Source organism: Brassica napus, chromosome A4, assembly GCF_020379485.1.
Source record: "Brassica napus cultivar Da-Ae chromosome A4, Da-Ae, whole genome shotgun sequence".
NCBI lineage: Eukaryota > Viridiplantae > Streptophyta > Magnoliopsida > Brassicales > Brassicaceae > Brassica > Brassica napus.
In genome coordinates, this window is record NC_063437.1 from 3962235 (window position 1) to 3983384 (window position 21150).

At 30.9% G+C, this 21150-nt stretch overlaps 4 protein-coding genes and 1 pseudogene across 4 annotated transcripts; 2 read left to right on the plus strand and 3 right to left on the minus strand.

The window, feature by feature from the left end:
• Positions 1 to 148: 148 nt before the first annotated feature.
• Positions 149 to 844, minus strand: LOC111212348. The gene has a single exon (XM_022713871.2). The coding sequence runs from the start codon at positions 842 to 844 to the stop codon at positions 149 to 151; it is 696 nt and encodes a 231-aa protein (XP_022569592.1).
• Positions 845 to 4119: 3275 nt separating this feature from the next.
• Positions 4120 to 4833, plus strand: LOC125608127. Its single transcript, XM_048778067.1, has one exon. The coding sequence runs from the start codon at positions 4120 to 4122 to the stop codon at positions 4831 to 4833; it is 714 nt and encodes a 237-aa protein (XP_048634024.1).
• Positions 4834 to 8909: 4076 nt separating this feature from the next.
• On the minus strand, positions 8910 to 10218 carry LOC106370307 (thioredoxin-like 3-3). The gene is made up of 3 exons (XM_013810343.3): positions 9458 to 10218; positions 9328 to 9353; positions 8910 to 9247 (listed from the first exon to the last, which is right to left on the minus strand). Exons 1-3 carry the CDS (start codon positions 9635 to 9637, stop codon positions 9028 to 9030), a joined length of 426 nt encoding a protein of 141 aa, XP_013665797.3. The 5' UTR covers positions 9638 to 10218; the 3' UTR covers positions 8910 to 9027.
• A 3248-nt stretch (positions 10219 to 13466) lies between these two features.
• On the plus strand, positions 13467 to 15505 carry LOC106400158 (annotated as a pseudogene).
• Positions 15506 to 17130: 1625 nt separating this feature from the next.
• On the minus strand, positions 17131 to 19837 carry LOC106397656 (nicotinate N-methyltransferase 1). The gene is made up of 4 exons (XM_013838281.3): positions 19349 to 19837; positions 18625 to 18961; positions 18447 to 18511; positions 17131 to 17587 (listed from the first exon to the last, which is right to left on the minus strand). Exons 1-4 carry the CDS (start codon positions 19724 to 19726, stop codon positions 17288 to 17290), a joined length of 1080 nt encoding a protein of 359 aa, XP_013693735.2. The 5' UTR covers positions 19727 to 19837; the 3' UTR covers positions 17131 to 17287.
• Between the last annotated feature and the right edge of the window lie 1313 nt (positions 19838 to 21150).

The window sequence follows — 21150 nt, forward strand, 5'->3', positions numbered from 1 at the left end:
TAATTTATAGAGGTTTCACTTTTTTTTTTGAATTGAATGTTAAATTTAATTCAAAGAAAAAAAGACTGTTTTACATCATGTGTGACCAAAGCTAAAGATTATAAACCTCTCCTCCTTTTTTAATCTATGAACTCAAAGAATTTCAAGTCTATCTAGAGCCAAACCAAAATGTCATTCCTTCAGCCAACTCCTTATCTCCTCTTCTTTGCAAAGTGGTGAATCTGTTTCTCATGTTCTTGTCCAGTCTCTTAGTCAATACCACACTTGGAGACGGGAGTTCATTGTGTTTCCTTCGGTTCCTTTCCATCCAAATAGCATGAACTGTCGACTGCAGTATGTATCTTGATACAAAGATTTTAACCTCACTCCAGTTTGAACCCTCCATGAGAAGACTAGTTATCGTTTCCCACTCCATAGTGAATTGACTCTCCATCACCCCTTTCATTAAGGCTTCCCAAATATGCGCTGAGTAAGGGCACTTGAAAAACAAATGATCTGCAGTCTCCAATGGTTCTTGGCACAGAACACATGATGCATCAACATTAATGTTCCAATCTCCCGTCGATAGTCTACCCCGCATAGCCATCCAAGTCACAAAGGAGTACTTCGGGGTAGCATGTTTGAACCACACAACCGAAGACCAAGAACATAATAGGTGCTTCTCTCTGATACAACTCCACGTCTCACTTGTCAAGAACCTTTTCTTGTATTTTCCTTTTTCATTCTTCCATAACGATATGTCTTCTTCTTGTGACCAATTCTCTTTAATTGGAACTCTATGACGCCTCCTCCTATGACTCCTACTAGACTCTACCAATATATGCACCGGGGCTGGTGGCGGCATATATTGGTAGAGTGTTTTCTCCTCCTAAAACTCTTAGAATGTTTCTAGCTTTTGTTTTAGTTTTTGGTTTATGTTTTATGTTTTGTTTTATGTTTTGGACAAAAAAAATGTTTTCTCTTACATGGTAAATTGATTCTCTTACATTGATCTCTTAGAGGCAAGCATTGCCTAAAGTTTATTAAAGTTGAACTTTATGCGCTAATTTTTATAAACAAATTGAAAAGGATAAACAAATTGATAAGGTGTTCACTGCAATGTGTGAAGGTAAGATTATTGATCCATTGATGGATTGTCTCAAGGAATGGAACGGAGCTCCCATTCCCATATGTTAAGAGAGCCTTCCTCTGTTATGCTCTGTTCTGTTTTGTCCAGCTTCAGTTTTGTTGCTTTTGCTTGTTTGAAATTTGAGTGTAATGTCAATGGTGTCACTTTGTATAATATATATATATATATATATATATATATATGAAAATTTCGTGTAATTCTCATTTGATGCATCAAACAATAGTTTTTATATGAGATAGGACAGAAGCAACCATGTCTTAAATGTTGTGCTCTCTGTTTTGGGTTGTGTGAGAAAAAACAATCTTTGTCAGAGTTTAGTTGTAGTCTGTAGATGTTGCATGCCCAGTTCGTTACGTAAACACAGCGGTAGAGACTAGCGACCAGAAAAAACACGGAGAACAAAGAAATTAATAAAAAAATATCACGGTGGTGGGAGTGGAATAGGAACAGAAGTTGCCGCTGGCGACTCAAATAATTACAGAGTCTGACGCTGTTTTATCTGGCGTTCCACAATTGCTCTTGGTTTCTCCTCTTCTTAACGTCAAAGTGATCGCTGCGGCTTTCACGAACAAAAAAAATTCACCATTCCTTCTGTATTTTTGATCGCTGTCGCTGCCGCAGCGTTCACACGCCGAACAGAGATATTGATTCTTTAGGACTTGTCTATATAATATTTAAGAAAATGTAGCAGTTCAACTCTTGTTTAAAACAATTTTGATATATTTTCAATATTATATTCTATGTTTTTTTTTTTTTGGTAAAATGTTAAATATTATACCAAGTTTTCAAGTTTGTGATTTCTTAGATTCACATGTAATAGAAAAATTCTGGATGAACAACTTCTGAACGGCTATCTTGGACAAAAAAAATGTTTTCTCTTACATGGTAAATTGATTCTCTTACATTGATCTCTTAGAGGCAAGCATTGCCTAAAGTTTATTAAAGTTGAACTTTATGCGCTAATTTTTATAAACAAATTGAAAAGGATACACTGATGTGAGAGATATCCACACATATGTATTAATGTATCAGGAACCAGTCCTACAATGAAACTTATGAAAATGAATGACGATTTTGAAGAATTGAAGATCAAATCATAAGTGGTTAAACCTACTTCTTTTCTTCGTATTGAATCTCTTTATGAAATTAGTAATATAATAATATCTAAGTCGTCAGAATGGTTGAGCCTCAAGATCTGCTTCGCTTAGCCATTTTGATAGCCGTGATAGTGTGTGGATCAAAGATTTGGAGTATGTGTTTATATAAGCCAAGAAACAAAGAGAGTTTGTAAAGGTGACATGACATCTATGGCGATTAAAATGTAAAGAAGGGACTTTAATGAGTTTTTGTGATGCGAAGCCAATTTAACTACAAAGAAATGTATAAGTGTTACCAAAGATGGCCGTTATCAATCCTATATAGCTAGTGGTGGTCCGCGGTGGCTCAACTCTATCATCCGTTCTCAAACTGCAGAAGGTGCAGTGCGCCTGCTGCAAGATGAAATTCCACCATCTCAGGATCAGGCTTTGGAGTTTCTTTTCTTTAGTTTCATTGTTATCCTTCTTCTGAAGGTTCTCTTTTTATTTAGCATCTACTGATGTTGGTTTTGGTGCTACTTTGGTTTGTACTCTGTTTGAACTCTGTTTCAAGCCTTGAAGCTTGAACGTTGAAATAAATTCAACCTTGACAAATAAAAAAATAAACGTATAAGTTAAAGAAATCCACGTGATGACGGCGAAGTCGAAAAGACAGAGGGAGAAGAGATGGGAATGGAAACGATGTTGGCCAAAACTGCGACCAGTTTAGGAGGATATGGGTCTAGAAAAATATGGGCTATATTTAAACCCAAATGTTTTTGTTCCGTTTAAGGTGATGATTGTTTCTAGCTTTTGTTTTAGGTTTTGGTTTTTGTTTTCTCAAAAAACTATTTTTCCTCCGATTAAGTTTTAGTTTTTAGTTTTTGTTTTTGTAAAAACTATTAGATTTGTCAATCAAGTTTTTAACAAATAGATTCCCTAAAATTTAGGAAAACTAGTTTTTCAAAGTTTTAACCAATTTATGAAGAAAAATAAAAAAAACAACTTTTGTGGGTTTTTAAAGAAAAAACGAATTTGATTCTTTTTGTACATAAAATATTATTTAAATAATAATGTAAAATAATTATTTGAGGGGTGGGGTAAAAGACACTTATACCCCATGCGTTAATTAATCTAGACTTAAAGTTTAGAGTTGACGGGTGATGTATTTTTGGAATATTCTAAAATTTAGGATTCTAATAAATATATAAATAAATACTTAAAATATATATATAAAAAATTTAAAAATAGTTTCGAACATAATTTTTTGATTTTCAAAAATAAATTTTGGAAAAAAAATAACAAAAAGAATGTCGCAAAAAAAAATTATAAAAAGCTCGAATTTGAAAAAGTATAATTCGAAAACATAAACAAAAAATTTATTTTATTTTTATTTTTTATTTATTTAAATAATAATTTATTATATATATAGATAACAAGGGTATAAGAGTCTTTTGCCACTTAATGAAGAAAATATTTTTGAAGATGTCTCTTTAGTGGTGGTAAAGATGAAAAGTAGAACCATGAAAGTGGTAAACATAAAATTTCTCCATATTTTATTTGTAATTTCTATACATGTTATTGGTATTTTTTTGTTTAAAGAATGTATTAGTCATCTTTTAAAAAACTAAAAATACTGCAAAACTAAAAACTAAAACCAAAAGCTAGAAACTAAAACCAAAAACTAAAAACCAAAACAAAAACTTAAAAATCAAAAACCAAAATCTAAAAACTAAGAGGTTGATTGTTTGTGGTTTTTGCTTTAGTTTTTGGTTTTTGTTTTTGCAAAAACCATTTTTCATGAATGGTGAAGCTACCTCTTTTTGGTATGATAAATGGAGCTCTATAGGATGTTTATGGGAGCTACTAGGAGTACGAGGTTTCATTGATTTGGGAATATCAGCCACTTCAACTATGGCAGAAGCAATGCGTAATCATAGAAGAAGACGTCACCGTCAAGTGATTCTAAATAAAGTGGAAGATGAGATAGAGAAGTTAAAAAATGAGAATCACCAGACAGAAGACATAGCGTTATGGAAAAGTAAGGCTGGGACCTACAAATCAGCTTTCTCATCAAGGAACACATGGATAGAGATAAGAAAAGAATATATGACCCAGGGCTGGAGCAAAGTAGTATGGTTCAAACATGCTACTCCAAAATATTCTTTCCATATGTGGACAGCAATGAGAAACAGGCTATCAACATGTGACAGAATCAGGAAGTGGAGCCCATCCATTAACCACATATGTGTTCTTTGCCAGCAACATGAGGAGACAAGGAGTCATTTGTTTTTCTCGTGTTCATATTCAAGTAGGATCTGGCAGAGTTTGGTGAGAGGTCTGCTTCGATATAGATACACAGAAGATTGGGAGGAGATTGTAGCGCTGCTATTGGAGAACAATTTGGACAGTGTTAAGTTGTTCTTGCTGAGATACGCTTTTCAAGCATCTGCTCATTCTATTTGGAGGGAAAGAAACAGACGCAGACATGGAGAAAAGGAGCTACCGAATACGCTTCTGATCAAAACCATTGACAAAAATGTCAGGAACAGATTATCTACCATTAAGAGGCTAGGAGATCATAAAATGGATGCAGGGCTGAGCGTATGGTTTGGATCAAGAGAATGATCTCATTATAACAATTTAGTCAAATATTTTATATCTTAGTCTCAATGTTACATACAATGTACAAAATTTTTGGATAAATAAATTTAACATTTATTCAAAAAAAAAAATAATTTTTCATCCAATCAAGTTTTTGGTTTTAGTTTTAGTTTTTGCAAAAACTATGTGAGTTACCAATCAAGATTTTTATAAATAGATTCCCTAAAATTTAGGGAAACTAGTTTTTAAAAAGTTTAACCAATTAATGAAGAAAAACCAAAAACCAACTTTTGTGAGTTTTTATGAAGAAAAACGAATTTTGATTTTTTTTTTTGTAGAAACTACAAACATTTTAATTAATTAATAATTAATAAATAATATTTTCATAAAAATAAAATTATCATACAATTTTTGGTACATAAGATATCATTTAAACGATAATGTGAAATATTTTAATTTGTGTTTCATATCTGTAAATAATTTTTTATAAATAATATTATTTAATTTTAAAACTTAGTTATTAGTTTCTATAAATAAAATAATTGAATTATTTTAATAATTAATAATCACATTAAAAATGACGAAAATTATAAAAACATAATATGTTTTATTAATACAATATATTGTATTAATCCTGAAATATAAAAATTGCCATTCAACTTTAAGAAAATATAAATAATTTATATAAGAAAATTTATAATTAGTTTCAAAATTTTATGTATTTTTATTTTTGTTTAATTTATAATATTTATATAAGAAAAACTATTGCTATTCAAGTTTTAAAAATTAAAAATGATTTACATAAGAAAAATTTCTAAGTAGTTTCAAAATTTAATATTTTTTGTGTAATTTATATATATTTTATGATTTATGTTTTACTATAATATATTTTTAATTGTAAAATCTAAATATTTATTGCTATTTTGTTGTATTATTTTAAAGTAATGTATTGATTAATTTTTGAAAAATAAAAAAAAAACAGCAAAACCAAAAACCAAAATCGAAATCTAAAAACCAAAAACCAAAAACTGAAAATCAAAAACCAAAAGCTGAAAACCAAAACCCAAAATGCACCGGGGCTGGTGGCGGCATATATTGGTAGAGTGTTTCCTCCTCCTAAAACTCTTAGAATGTTTCTAGCTTTTGTTTTAGTTTTTGGTTTTTGGTTTTTGTTTTCTCAAAAAACCATTTTTCCTCCAATCAAGTTTTAGCTTTTAGTTTTTGTTTTTGTAAAAATCATTAGATTTGCCAATCAAGTTTTTTAACAAATAAATTCTCTAAAATTTAGGAAAACTAGTTTTTCAAAGTTTTAACCAATTTTATGAAGAAAAACCAAAAACCAACTTTTGTGGGTTTTTAAAGAAAAAACAAAGAGTTTCTTTTCTTTAGTTTCAAAATTTAATATTTTTTGTGTAATTTATATATATTTTATGATTTATGTTTTACTATAATATATTTTTAATTGTAAAATCTAAATATTTATTGCTATTTTGTTGTATTATTTTAAAGTAATGTATTAATTAATTTTTGAAAAATAAAAAAAATACAGCAAAACCAAAAACCAAAATCGAAATCTAAAAACCAAAAACCAAAAACCAAAAACTAAAAATCAAAAACCAAAAGCTGAAAACCAAAAACCAAAATGCACCGGAGCTGGTGGCGGCATATATTGGTAGAGTGTTTCCTCCTCCTAAAACTCTTAGAATGTTTCTAGCTTTTGTTTTAGTTTTTGGTTTTTGTTTTCTCAAAAAACCATTTTTCCTCCAATCAAGTTTTAGCTTTTAGTTTTTGTTTTTGTAAAAATCATTAGATTTGCCAATCAAGTTTTTTAACAAATAAATTCCCTAAAATTTAGGAAAACTAGTTTTTCAAAGTTTTAACCAATTTTATGAAGAAAAATAAAAAAAACAACTTTTGTGGGTTTTTAAAGAAAAAACGAATTTGATTTTTTTTGTACATAAAATATTATTTAAATGATAATGTAAAATAATTATTTGAGGGGTGGGGTAAAAGACACTTATAACCATGCGTTAACTAATCTAGACTTAAAGTTTAGAGTTGACGGATGATGTATTTTTGGAATATTGTAAAATTTAGGATTCCAATAAATATATAAATAAATACTTAAAATATATATAAAATTTTTTTTAAAATAGTTTCAAACGTAATTTTTTGATTTTCAAAAATAAATTTTGGAAAAAAACAACAAAAAGAATGTCGCAAAAAAAAATTATAAAAAGCTCGAATTTGAAAAGTATAATTCGAAAACATAAACAAAAAATTTATTTTATTTTTATTTTTTATTTATTTAAATAATAATTTATTATATATATATATATAGATAACAAGGGTATAAGAGTCTTTTGCCACTTAATGAAAAAAATATTTTTGAAGATGTCTCTTTAGTGGTGGTAAAGATGAAAAGTGGAACCATAAAAGTGGTAAACATAAAATTTCTCCATGTTTTATTTGTAATTTCTATATATGTTATTGGTATTTTTTTGTTTAAAGAATGTATCAGTCATCTTTTAAAAAACTAAAAATACTGCAAAACTAAAAACCAAAACCAAAAACTAGAAACTAAAACCAAAAACTAAAAACCAAAACAAAAACTTAAAAATCAAAAACCAAAATCTAAAAACTAAGAGGTTGATTGTTTGTGGTTTTTGCTTTAGTTTTTGGTTTTTGTTTTTGTTTTTGTTTTCAGAGAAGTATATATGCATTTTTGAGAAGTGTTGTGGTTCTAAGCTTGTGTGATGAATGAATGGCTCTACTCATGAGAAGTGAGTTTCATAAAGAAAAAGTATGGATTACGTGTAGTTAAAATTAGTACCTTTACAGCTGATCTGGTCAAATTCTCGTCGAAAGTTAGTGTATTCGGTTTCAATGAAAAAATCGATCGGCAGAAATCTAAAAAAAAAAAGAGTTTGGTATTCGATTGAAAACTTAAAACAAGCTTTTCAACCGAAGAAAACTGTCTAGGGATTCTTTGGTTACCAGGAGACAAAAATTAGGAAACTCTTTGTTATTTCTGCAGCTTATCCAATTGTACAACCCATGAGCCATAGCCCACAAGAGTTGAAGTCAAGGAAACTCAACCCAAAAATATCTATTCTTTTGCAATATTCAAATGTCTTATTTCTTCGAGATTAGTAGACAGATTGGTTTAGCTCAAAGCCCATGTATCAGGAATTAAAAAAACCATAGAGTTCGTTAGTTAGTAGGAAGTGAGTAGGATTTTAGTAGTTGTGTGAGCATTCTCAATTCTCATTTGTCATGAGATAGATTAGTTAAGTGAGAAATAAAAATCCGAACTTCTGTGAGAAACAAATATCACAATATATATATATTTTTTAAATCTACTAAACTCGAAAAATATCAAGAAATAGCTTTCTTAATATAAAGCAACAAACGAAAAAAACTAAGCAACCTGGTACTAATTTTCCATCTCTATATTGTTTATTGACGCTCCTTCAAAGTTAATCTATTGGGCAATTCTCTCAAATACCTGTTTTTAAGTTTTTGTCACAAAAATAATTCTAAAAAAATGACCAAAATAATTATTTTTTATTTTAGAATTTTTAAAAGTTATTTTCAATTTTTTAAAATTTGAAACTATCCTCAAAACTCCACCCTTTAACTCTAAATTCTAAGTCTAAATTAGTTAATTTTAAAGTATAAATGTATTTTTACCCTTTAATATAATTTTTTGATCATTTTACTCATTGATAACTAATTTTTGTGAAAAAAAACTAAAAAAAAACTATCTAGACAATTTCTCTAATCCTATTTGCACTTTCGAATTTGAAACAGATGTCCACCCGCTCCAAGTTTACGGGGGGTATTTAAACAAGACTATTTTGAGGTTGCTTCCTACGTCAACACCACGAGAGGAGATACTTGGCTCGGTCTAGCAGAGTAGACCCATTTTATAACACGGCAAAAGATTCAAAGATACGGTACTTAAAAATCTCGAACTATTTACTTGTCAGCTTCAGATATGTAATAAGGCCATAGTTATATGGCTGACAATTGTTCATTTATAGTGAAATGAGAAATATATAGATAGATCACTAAAAAAGAGAAATATATAGTCACTATTTAGTTAAATATTCATATGTTATTATAATAATCTTATCAATTATGTAGCACAGGGTTGCAGAAATCTTTATTTTATCATTTATAGGTGTTAATAATTTGATTTTTCAAGAATACATTTCAAGAAAGAAGCCAAAGACGATCATGTAGCCTCTCTTCACCAGCTCCAAACATCTCGTCAACCTTTTCACCGTCTCTGTAGAACTGAAACGTCGGAGTGTAACGGATGCGAAGAGTGGTCTCAGGGCACTCGTCGATATCTGCATAAACAAACTTGATCCTTTTGAAACTGCTGCTAAGCTCTTGGAAGGCAGGAAACGTCTGGCTACAAACTCCACACCTACTCAACAAAAACATTTATCATTGAGGCATTTCACCGAACAGTTTGTAAGCATTATGAAACAGAGACCAAGTCAATACCACGAAGCACCGTAGTTAATAACAGCCTGCAAATTAAAAAGCAAGAAGATTAATTTAGATTACGAAGAGTCAAGCTTGGGTCGGTCTTAAACATGTATAAAATGTAATAGTTGTAGCCTGTAATGATTACCGGAAGTTTTGAAGATTTGATGTCGTCCAGAATTGTTATGAGACTTTGGTCGCTTGTTGCGGTTTCCATATTGACGTTACGATTTGCTTCCTCCGGTTCTTGCTTTCTCATTTTTGTTTTTTTTTGTTTTGCTTTCGGAACTGGCAATTTTGATCCTTTTACAGAAGCTACTCTAACCATAAGTCTACTTATTACCACTAACCACACCAATCAATTTGATTCTTTAACCGGTTTTAACCGATCTGATTTCTAACATAGACATGATTTGTTAACCGGCTCAATTACGTTCAGGATTCTGTTAGGTTACCGTTTGAATTTTGAGGTTTTATTTTTTTTTGGCAGAGTGAAGTGGTCGCTTACTTTTACGCTTATTCTGATAAATGATCTTTACAGTTTAAACTGATGTTTTGAAACCTTTCTTTTCAGTGCTTTTTCTTCATTGTTACAAAATTCAAAATAGGACTTGACCGATAAGTAGACTGCTAACAGGAGGCCAATAAGTAAACTGATCCAATACAATGGAGACCAAGATACCTTTGTATAATTAAAAAAAAAAATAAGGCTTGGCAAAAAAAGCTGAATCATAAGAACCAAACCGAACCAAATCTGATCCAACAAATAGCACTAAATCCGAATTGAAACTGGTTAAAATTCGAATGGATACAAAATTTTGGTATCTAAAAAATCCGAACCCGACTCGAACCGAAATATTTTAGGTATCTGAATAATCCAAATCATATTTATATACTTAAATATATTAATTATTTTGAGATTAATATCCAAAATATATAAGATATTTTGAAGTTGTCCAAAATACTTAAAAATATATACAATTAGTCAAAATTAAATATCCAAAATAGATAAGCATTACTCAAAACACCAAAAGTATTTGAAATTTCTATTGATTTTTCATCCAAATATTCAAGCAAAACTTTATGTTAAGTCTAGATATTTTGGCATACATTATTCAAATTTATATGTTAAATATTATTTTTGTTTTTAGATTTTGAGAAATTTATAAATACATGAATGTGACTGAAATCTTTAACCCCAAAAACCCGAAACCTGAATAGATTTGAACCAAACCCGAATGCCCACTCTTATTTCAAAAGATCTTAAATAGAAATATTTAAAAGTGGATATAACCATGTAAAATACTCATTATGTTCCATTTTAATTGTCGTTTTAGATTTGTGCACACAAATTAATAAATTAAACATTTAATTTTGTATATTTTGTTTTTGAAAAAAACATCATTACTTATACAAATAACCACATTTAAACCAATAAAAATAGATTGAAAAATATAAAAAATCATGTATCATATAAAATTAATAAATTTTGCATTGAAATTCTAAAAAAACATTTATTTTGAACAAAAAACTATTCTATAAGATAATTAAAATGAAACGGAAGGAAGGAGTATTGGTTTCGAACTTTCAAGTTTTAAAATTTAATATATATATATAGTTATAGGCTCCCAATCTATTTAATTTTTATAAACAATTTTACTAAATTATCTATAACCCAAAAAATGTCAAGACCGTCTTGCTTCAAGGTTTTCATCACATCGCTTACAGTTACACTAGGCTCAATGACGTTTGCTTCCATGCCAAGGCTTCATCTTTTGGTTCTGTTTCTGCCTCATAATGAAATTTTTTAACTGGTAAGCACCATGAGCCATATTCTGGCTTCTTGGGTACTCTACTACTCTTAGATTATAGGATGATTCACAATTAAGAAACTAAAACTTTGATACCTCTAATATTATTTAATTAATGGACTTAACTAGTTAACTTACACTCATATACATACATAAATCTCTCAAATCTCAATGTAGGATGTATTCTAATATATTACCCTCACATTTGAAGACTAGACATTTGAAAGTACAGTTTGAGGAACTGGGCTTTCATGAATTATAATCGCGAAGTTAAATGTTTTAATCTAATACTATCTAATAAACCTATGTGACACCCAAAACTACATTAATACGAAAATGGCTATATATACTATAGTATCAGTTTACGAATCTATGTGGAATTTTTTTTTTATTAATTAAAAGTCAGTTTACTTATGAAGATCATGTAAACAATGAATGGAGGCAAATACATGAGTATTGTCAGTATTTTCTTATGAAAGAAAAAAAAACTTACATGTGTATCAGTGTATATGTATACTTCAGAGCGAAACTTAAAACACCACTCATACTTAAAACCGCTACCCCCCCCCCCCCCCCCCCCCCCCCCCCCCCCCCCCACCCCAAATAAAAACTCATAGAGACGCCATATATGAAAATGATTACTGGCCCTGAGATATAAGTCTACAACAGGCTAAAAATCTCCAGTATTATTCTAGAGATATTATTCTAGGGAAGGTTAACCAAGAGGCAAATCTACGTCAATGATCTATTATTCCAAAGGTTGAACGAGTCTTCTACGCTGGCTTATTCCAAAGATTGAACGTTTCAAAGTGACATTTTTCTTTTAAACAAAAAAAAGGTTCAAAGCAAATGGAACTGATCACTAGAAAAAACCTACAAACAAGTACTCCGTCATTTCAAAACTTATCTATGTTTTAGAAAAAAAATCTTTCAATTTTTTTTTATTAGTAAAAATGATAAATTGTAAACTTTGAAAAATTAGTTGTGTTTATTGAACTTCGATCGGATAAAAATTATGAAAAATAATTAATCAAAAAATAATATATTTATAATTTAAAATACTTTTTAATACGTGAGAAAACTTCAAAACATACATTTTCGAAAACAACATATCTGTGATGTTTGAGAATTATTTTATTTAATTAGTATAAATTATAAATTTACAAGTTGACTAACTATCTAAATTTCTTGATATGAGCTGGCTAGCAGTATATATAGTTCCTTAACTGGTTTGTAGAAATCCCTTGACCTAAAGCTTTTTCTAAATTTTTAGTGACCAACAAAAAGTTAAAGCAATACATAATATTATGTAATTAAAATATTGACACATCAGTATCAAAAAGATATCCATGTGGTCATTCATCATCTTGTTTTTACTTGCTGGTCATCCAGGAAAAAACAAAGTCTCTGTTCTATGATTTGTACATATTTAGGCAACAACTTATGAGACCAGTAGCGGCCCTGGGAGGAAGCGGAGGAAGCATCAGCTTCCGGCCGTTTTTAAAATGCATAAATTATCAGCTTTTATTTTTTCGAAAGTTTCACTAGTTCAACCGGCAAAACATGCAGAGTAAGTAAGTTGCGATTTTTGGTTTTAATTCGTAGTAACTATAATTTTTTTCCTTTTTCCTTGTTTTTAAAATTTGTTCCGGCCTAAAATTTTTTTAAGCTTTCAGCCCAATTTTTTTTTTACAATTTTCAGGGTCGGGCCTGAGACAAATTTAAAAAAAAACTTCTGAGACATATAATTAAACTCAAAAACAAGAGTTAAGAGAAAATGGTCTTGATAATCTCCTTCATTCCATCTTGAGTTTGAGATAGCCGATGATTATTTACCTTCCTATCATAAGATCTTTTTGGAAATAACGTTTACCAATTCATTAACTTCAAACTAAGCCAAAATCGCAATAATGATTGGTAACTGCGAATGTTTAAAATGACATTATCCTACAAACTCGATCAAGAAAATAGTTAAGACTTTGTTTCGTTTCTCTTCAATTTTAAGTCGGCATGAACTAAGATACAAATATATATATATATATATATATATATATATATATATATATATATATATATATATATATATATATGTTGATTAAATGAAATTCATCTTTGTTAAAGAATATCTCTTGAACACTCTTTTGATAAACTACATCACAAAAACATATAAATTAAACGATGTGATGATCATACAAAATCTACCTTTAGCCTTTAGGCAGGGTCAAAATCTAACGGCCCAACAGCCTTTAGATTTATGTACAAGTAATCTCATTTTTTCAGATACGCTCATTGACTTCTTATTTTAGCCAGATGCTTTAGACAAGCGTACTTTTCTTTAACACCCATATTATAAACAACAATTATATAAAATGAAAATTTTGTTTCTATTAAGTCACCTTTTCGTAAATACTGAAATTTCCATTTATAAAATAAAAATTAATTAACACTAAAAGTGTATATGCGTATACGTCGTTCGTTGGTTAATAAGAACTTCAATTACCTCATATACTTCTTGATAACGTGACGTAGCTCACCATTGTCATGGTATAATGACTAGTTCACTACCGTCATCGATCAAAATTTAAAACAATGATGATGCGTAATTGGTTCTCTAAGCAAAAGTTTTCTTATGATTTATTCAAAGTCAATATACAGCTTTCGAAGACTTACCAATTAAATAAGATCTATCACAAGATGCATTCACACATTTACGTATATAATATATATATATACATATTACACTTTTGTTGTCTATCCTCTCTACATCCCTATATGTATCTTTACTTATAAGCTTTTGCTAAACCCAAAAAATGGAAACCAAAATGGTTTCAAAAGCCAAAAGACTTCACTTTGTTCTGATCCCTCTCATGGCTCAAGGGCATCTGATTCCCATGGTTGATATCTCCAAGCTTCTTGCGCGACGTTACCATAATTTCAACACCTCAAAATGCTTCTAGGTTTGAGAAGACACTTGATAGGGCGAGATCGGAGTCAAGTCTCGAGATCAACGTTGTAAAATTTCCTTTTGCTTACAAAGACTTCGGTCTTCCCAAAAAATGTGAGACTCTTGACACTTTGCCCTCCAAAGACCTCCTACGAAAATTCTATGACGCTGTGGATAAACTTCAGGAGCCATTAGAAATGTTTCTTGAGGGACAAGAAACCCCTCCAAGTTGCATAATCTCCGATAAATGCTTTTTGGACGTCAACAACTGCTAAAAGGTTCAAAATCCCCAGGATTGTGTTCCATGGAATGTGTTGTTTCTCTCTATTGAGTTCGCACAACGTCCATCTTCATAGCCCACACCTCTCGGTTACTTCAGACTTAGAGCCTTTTTCTATACCAGGAATGCCACATATGGTCGAGATAGCTAGAGCTCAGTTACCTGGTGCCTTTCAGAAGTTAGCAAATATGGATGATGTTAGAGAGAAGATGCGTGAAGCTGAATCAGAAGCCTTTGGGGTGATTGTTAATAGCTTCCAAGAACTGGAGCCTGGCTATGCAGAGGCTTACGCTGAGGCCATCAAGAAGAAGGTATGGTTCGTTGGACCCGTTTCTTTATGTAACGATCGTATGGTGGACTTGTTTGATAGAGGAAACAACTGTAACATAGCTATAAGCGAGACAGAATGCTTGAAGTTTCTTGATTCGATGAGACCAAGGTCAGTAATATATGTTTGTCTAGGTAGCCTCTGTAGGCTAATTCCTAATCAACTGATAGAGCTAGGGTTAGGGTTAGAAGAATCTGGTAAGCCCTTTATTTGGGTGGTCAAGACGGAGGAAAAACACATGAATGAGATAAATGAATGGATGAAACGCGAAATGTTCGAAGAGAGAGTTAGTGGAAGAGGGATAGTGATAAAGGGTTGGAGTCCTCAGGCTATGATACTTTCACATGGCTCTACTGGAGGGTTCTTGACGCATTGCGGTTGGAACTCAACGATCGAAGAGATATGTTTTGGTGTACCAATGATCACATGGCCATTGTTTGCTGAACAGTTTCTCAATGAGAAACTTGTTGTGGAGGTATTAAAGGTTGGGGTTAGGGTTGGGGTGGAGATCCCGGTGAGATGGGGAGACGAGGAAAGACTTGGAGTGTTGGTCAAGAAACATAATGTTGTGAAAGCTATAAAGCTTTTGATGGACGAAGATTGTCAACATGCAACTGAAGATAGTGAATTCTTGAGACGTAGGACACGTATTCAAGAAATTGCAGTAATGGCGAGAAAGGCTGTGGAACTGAAAGGATCTTCGAGTAGTAATGTTTCATCCTTAATCCAAGATGTCTTAGACCAATTAAGTCTCGAATAGAACAGTCTAAGTTATTATATAATAACGAAAGGACATCTTGATATTGTTTAGAACAAGAAAAGTTGCAATATTACTACATGAAAATGTTCAGAAGTAAGATATTTATTTTCTAACATATATTTCAGAACTATTATTTACGAAGTGATTTTTCGCATTCGAGCTCTCACGTTAAAAGTTAAATCGGTTAATATTGTTTATACTATTAATGAATAAAATATATAAATTAGCTAAAATAATAACGAATTTGAATTTTTTTTGATAATATAAGTGGTTAAAATTAATAATAAGAACTATCAAAAATATAAAATATATTTTAAAATAAAAAGAGAATTCCTATAAATATGTTGTTGTTATTTAAAATATACATTTTAATATCAAAAACAGAAAACACAAAACAAAGTATTAACGAAGTAAAATTCTTATTTTTATATAATTGAAAAGATAATATTGAGTGATTTCTAAGACTAATTTATTAGTGATGAATATAGTATACAAAGAAATTTTTTAAAAAAATTATAATACGTTATAACTTTCAAAAGAAAACGTAAATGATAATTTATCATTATCATCTCTTAACTAATAACTAGAGATTGATTCGCGCATCCACACAGGTATTGGTTCTTACATTTTTGCACATTAATATTTATCTTTTTTATAATTAGTGTTATATATTTTAGATGAGTTGTAATATAACTAACTGTATTCAAAATACCTGGACAGAATCGGTTAATATGGTTATTTTTGGTACAAATATTCGAACCTATTTCAGATACATTTATTATTTAGATATTTTTAGGTTCATATACATCAGAACTGTACTCATCCAGACCCACAGAAGGACTCAACTCTCACATATAAATTTATAATATTTAAGTTGGGCCTAATTTCAAAAAAAAAAAAATTATACCCGAAAAAAGCAACCCGTACTTAAATGATAGCCAATGTTCATGCCTAACTAATTTTATAAACTAATAAAAAGAAATCTTTTATGTGTTTGGCTAAACTAAGTGAAATAAAAAGAGTTTTTTAATTTAGTAAAATAATTACATTGAGTGAAAAGTTAAGTGACAATAATGTAATATATTTTTTATTATTTTGGTTTAAATTATTATTTTATTCACAAAAACATGTTTTTTGAATTATGTTTCTAGATTCGTGACAAAAAAAAGAGAATTATGTTTCTAGCTACACAATTTTCCACCGATTGAAACTAAAATATTTTTTTTAGTAAAACAAACTAAATCAAATGTTTAACCATATGCAAAATTCAGTTATTTTTCATTTTTGATTTTATAATTAGCAAAAAATTAATGTTGATTAACTAATGAATAAAAATCTGCACTATTTAGGTTAACGGGACTATTTAGGTTAACGGGTTTCTGTCCATTCGAACTACTTCGGTTTCAGGCATGACCAAATCAAAACCATTTTAATTTGGAATGGGGTAACCAATGGTCATCATGCCCAATTGACATCCATCCCTACTCTTGCCATCTCTAGATTGTGTGAGATAAAAGGTCATCTTCATCGAGGGTTTATAAGATAGTCTCTTATAGATAAAGAAAAATGAAAAAGGAAAAAAAATAAAACAAAAAGGAAAGTAGATAAAACGTGAAATCTTATCCTAGTCTGTTAATGTGTAATGTTCAAAAATTCTTGAATCATTACTTTATTTTTATATTTTTTCAACTTCTCGAGAGATGAAACTTATGAACGATGCCCATTGAGGATTCCAATTAGAAATAAACTATTAGGTTAATACATCTTAGTGAAAAATGTATTTATTATAAGATCAACAAAGAGGTCTACGACAATCTGGAAGCTTTTAGATAGTAAGAAGATAACTGCTTTAATATTACTTCTGAAACTCTAAGATGGTGTAGAAGTAATCGATGTAGAAAGGTCGAAAAGTAGAGAATCCAGCAGAGAGACCAAGCTCTTTAAACTCTTCTTCGGTTCTATGCTTACCTTTGGTCCTATAGATTGTCATAACAAAGATGTCGCCTTCTAGCAAAGCGCGAGTACGGTGGCTATCATCGGTTTCCTTAGGCAAAACAGGCTCACACGCAACTAGTTTACCGCCAACCGGTAAAGCTTTGTAGCAATTCTTCATTATCTGCTTACATTCTTCGTCCGTCCATGTCGTTAGCACCCACTGTGCACACAAACAACACACGGTTAATTACAAGCTAACTAATTGGGATAGAGAATGCTGAGAGTCATGTTTATCTACTTTATTATTTATTTAGATATTGATCTTAATTAGTTGGAATTATCATATTTTTTTAAATAATTTTGAAGTTATCTGGCTTTCATATAAGTAGATTTTTTATTCATAGAGTTGTATTCAGTTTTTGATAGTTTAATAATAAATAATTTTCTAAACGATCTTTACAGCATGAGAAAGAGTATTTCTAAATCATAAGAAGCTTTTGATAAAGTATCGACAAGAGCATTCCCAAACCTAAAATTTTTCACTACATCATTGGCTCAAGATTTGTGTTTATTTGTGTTGTTCTATAAAAATGATATCCTATACAGGTCCTAATAAAAAAAAAGAAGATTTATCAGCAAATAAATTCAATAATTGAAGTTGTATACCGATATGACTGTATGAGATATGTATACACTAAAGTCTAATATGTGTGATTCATCTCCACCAATTAAACCAACCCAAATAAACATTCGAATAAAGTGTTTATTTTTTTTTTGTAACACTTTTTTTTTGTAACACCGAATAAAGTGTATATACAAACAAAAATATTGACAGATTTAGTACTAGTATTTAAAATATCTTCAATAAATAAAAGTGACAGTCACATGATCTATGCTTATATCAGCCAGGTCCACACATAATTTGTCCGCACCAATCAACTTATGTTATGTACCTACCTAGACTAAGATTTTTCGTGAGCAGCTAGCTATCAATAAACTCAAAAAACAATACATATGAATCAATATACGTCCAACTAACAAAAGTTTAGTATTCACGTGACAACAATGTTACCACAAACCTTCATGAAGATTGCGTCACCACTCGGAACTGATTGGAACATATCTCCACCCATGTGAGTCACTCCTAATTACTCATACACAATCAACACTAGTTACAATCAAAGAGCTAAAAATAGCATTAAACTTTCCAAAAATAGATAAATCTTGATGAAAATAAAACCAAATATTTATTCTGACCAGGAATCTTGGGAGCTTTGGCAACAACTTCAGGCAAATCAAAGTTAATCCCTTGACGGACGTTAGGGAATTGCTTAATGATCATACGGAGACAATCTCCTGCGCTTCCTCCTACATCAACCAAATGCTCAACGTACTTAAACCCATCGTAGCCGTCCAATATGGCTTTCATGAACGGAACAGATACGCCGGACATGGCCTTCTGCATTAAACCGTTCATCTCCTCGCACTTTCCATACTGCGCGTACGCAGCCTCGCCGTTTGCCTTCACGTACGGCTCAGTCTCCGGCTCCACCACCGCCGTGTGAACAAGTGGCCATGCTCGCATCAACGCCTCCTGTAAACGTCATCACTTTCGTAAAATATTAATTTGAGAATATTAAGGAAGTAAGTTACAAAAATCAGTGTTGTAAAACACGCTAGACTTTACTAGCTAGGCAGGAGACGAATTTTTTCTTACAAATAATATTGTTTATGTAGACAAAATTAATATGTGTATATATATATATATATATTATATATATATATATATATATTAGTTTTAGAAAACTGAAAATAAAATATTCTTACAATAAATGTTTAAAACATGTAAATAGTTTCAAATATAAAAAAAAATACATTTTAAAAAATATTAAAGTAAATGAACATATAAATTTATATCTATATTGCATTTTTAGAATACGGTAAAAAAAAAAGAATATGAAAGAAATAAAATATGGGAAACCTGGTGGTGTTGGAGGACGTAAGCGGCGTAGGAGAGACCGTCGGAGTCGGTGACAAGCGTCTTTCCAACGTCGGTGATAGAGTATTTCCTGCCGGCGTTGGTGAGGTGTTCGGAGAAGACACCGTAGCTTGTGAGCATACGAAGTATACGCTGGAGATTCTCGGGATCGCCGCCGATGGTACCGTTTTGGTACGTGAGGTGGAGACGAGGGAGGATCTCAGTGGCGGAGAGAGGAGAGTTGTCTCCGTCGTTCCAGATAGCGTCGGCGAGGCCTAGCCTCACGGCGGCGTTAAGAGACATTGGAACGCTGATCATGTTAGCGAGCTCCATGATGGCGAGACGAGCTTTGTTTCTACTCTCGGAGCTTCCGTTTTCCATATTTTTCTCTGTTTGGTACGTGAATGAGAGAGACTCCGCTAAGGTAAATGATATGGTTCTGTTTTTTTTTGAGAAATAAATGATATGGTTATATATTGCAATGGAGCAAATGGTATTGTATAGTTGTATCCTCACATGTAAATACAAAGGTTTATATAGTAATAATAATGGAATATAGAAGGTATGAAACGAATAAAAGAAATATGGGTAAATGAATGAAAAAAAAGGACATGATAGAAGAATAAAAAATTGGATTTGAATTCTAAAGCAATTCGCAAACTGTAAGCTATTGAATTATTTGGTTGAAGTTTTGTTTTTATATAGATTTTCTCGTTGAGATATCATAAAAATGTTACGTATAATTTTATAGAGACAATTACTTTTAATCCAAAATGATGATAGAGGGCTTATTACTCACTTCTCAAACATGATTAGTTTTTAGAAAAGGGTATACATGTCAAGTGTATGCAAATAGTGAGATAACATCTCTGTTCGTTATCTTCGACTTCGAGACTGGGATTTTCTCACTTCTCACTGAGAAGTTCTCAGAGTACAACATAAGGGTCTAAGAGGTGCTAGCTGGATTGAGGAATTCAGAAGAATGTAGCAGAACGTTAATATAAGCCACTACTCACTAGTTAAGAATTTAAGATTTAAGAATGGTTGATTTTACTGCTAAACCCTTTTTTTCCTTTTCCAAGTGGAAAAATATATATACTTGCAGTTGTGGCTGAACTGTTAGCATACCGTTTTAGAGATAATACACTCAAAAAATTTAAGAAATTGTAAAATTTTATTGGACAAATATATGATGAGGGAGGATAAGTGCACAATCATAATTATAAAATAGAAGCAAATTTTCAACAACAAAAAAATTCACATGTTTTCATATAGATTTTGCTACATAAGTTCCTTTCATGTTTTCATATAGATCTTAGGATGCTTAATCCAAATCGAACCAACATCAATTCAGCTGTTAGCATTTAGACCCAAGACATGGAATAATTGAGTTGTTTTTACCTAACTCCAGGTTTCCTATATGTTTTGTCGTTTGTGTGGGGCTTGTGGAATGCATGTTATTGGTCCATTATTTTGGCAGCAAAAATAATGTAGTTCTTATATTTCATGACCCAAGAGGGTGATTCATATTGTTTCGGTATCATGAAACTGTTATTGTATGAGTGAGGCCATGTTATTAGTATGAATCAAGTTTTGGTGAATTAGGTTAGAAACGTTATAAACAACATTCCTCTTAACATGATCTATTGATCGGAGTATCTTTTGTTTAAGAAAACAAAAAAACTAAAAAGGGCTAGATACGAATTTTACACAATTACACATCATAAACTCTCCATTTCCATTTAAGCCCTTCAATTTAGGATTCAGTAGTAATACAAATTAAAAGATCGCAACAAAGTCCATCA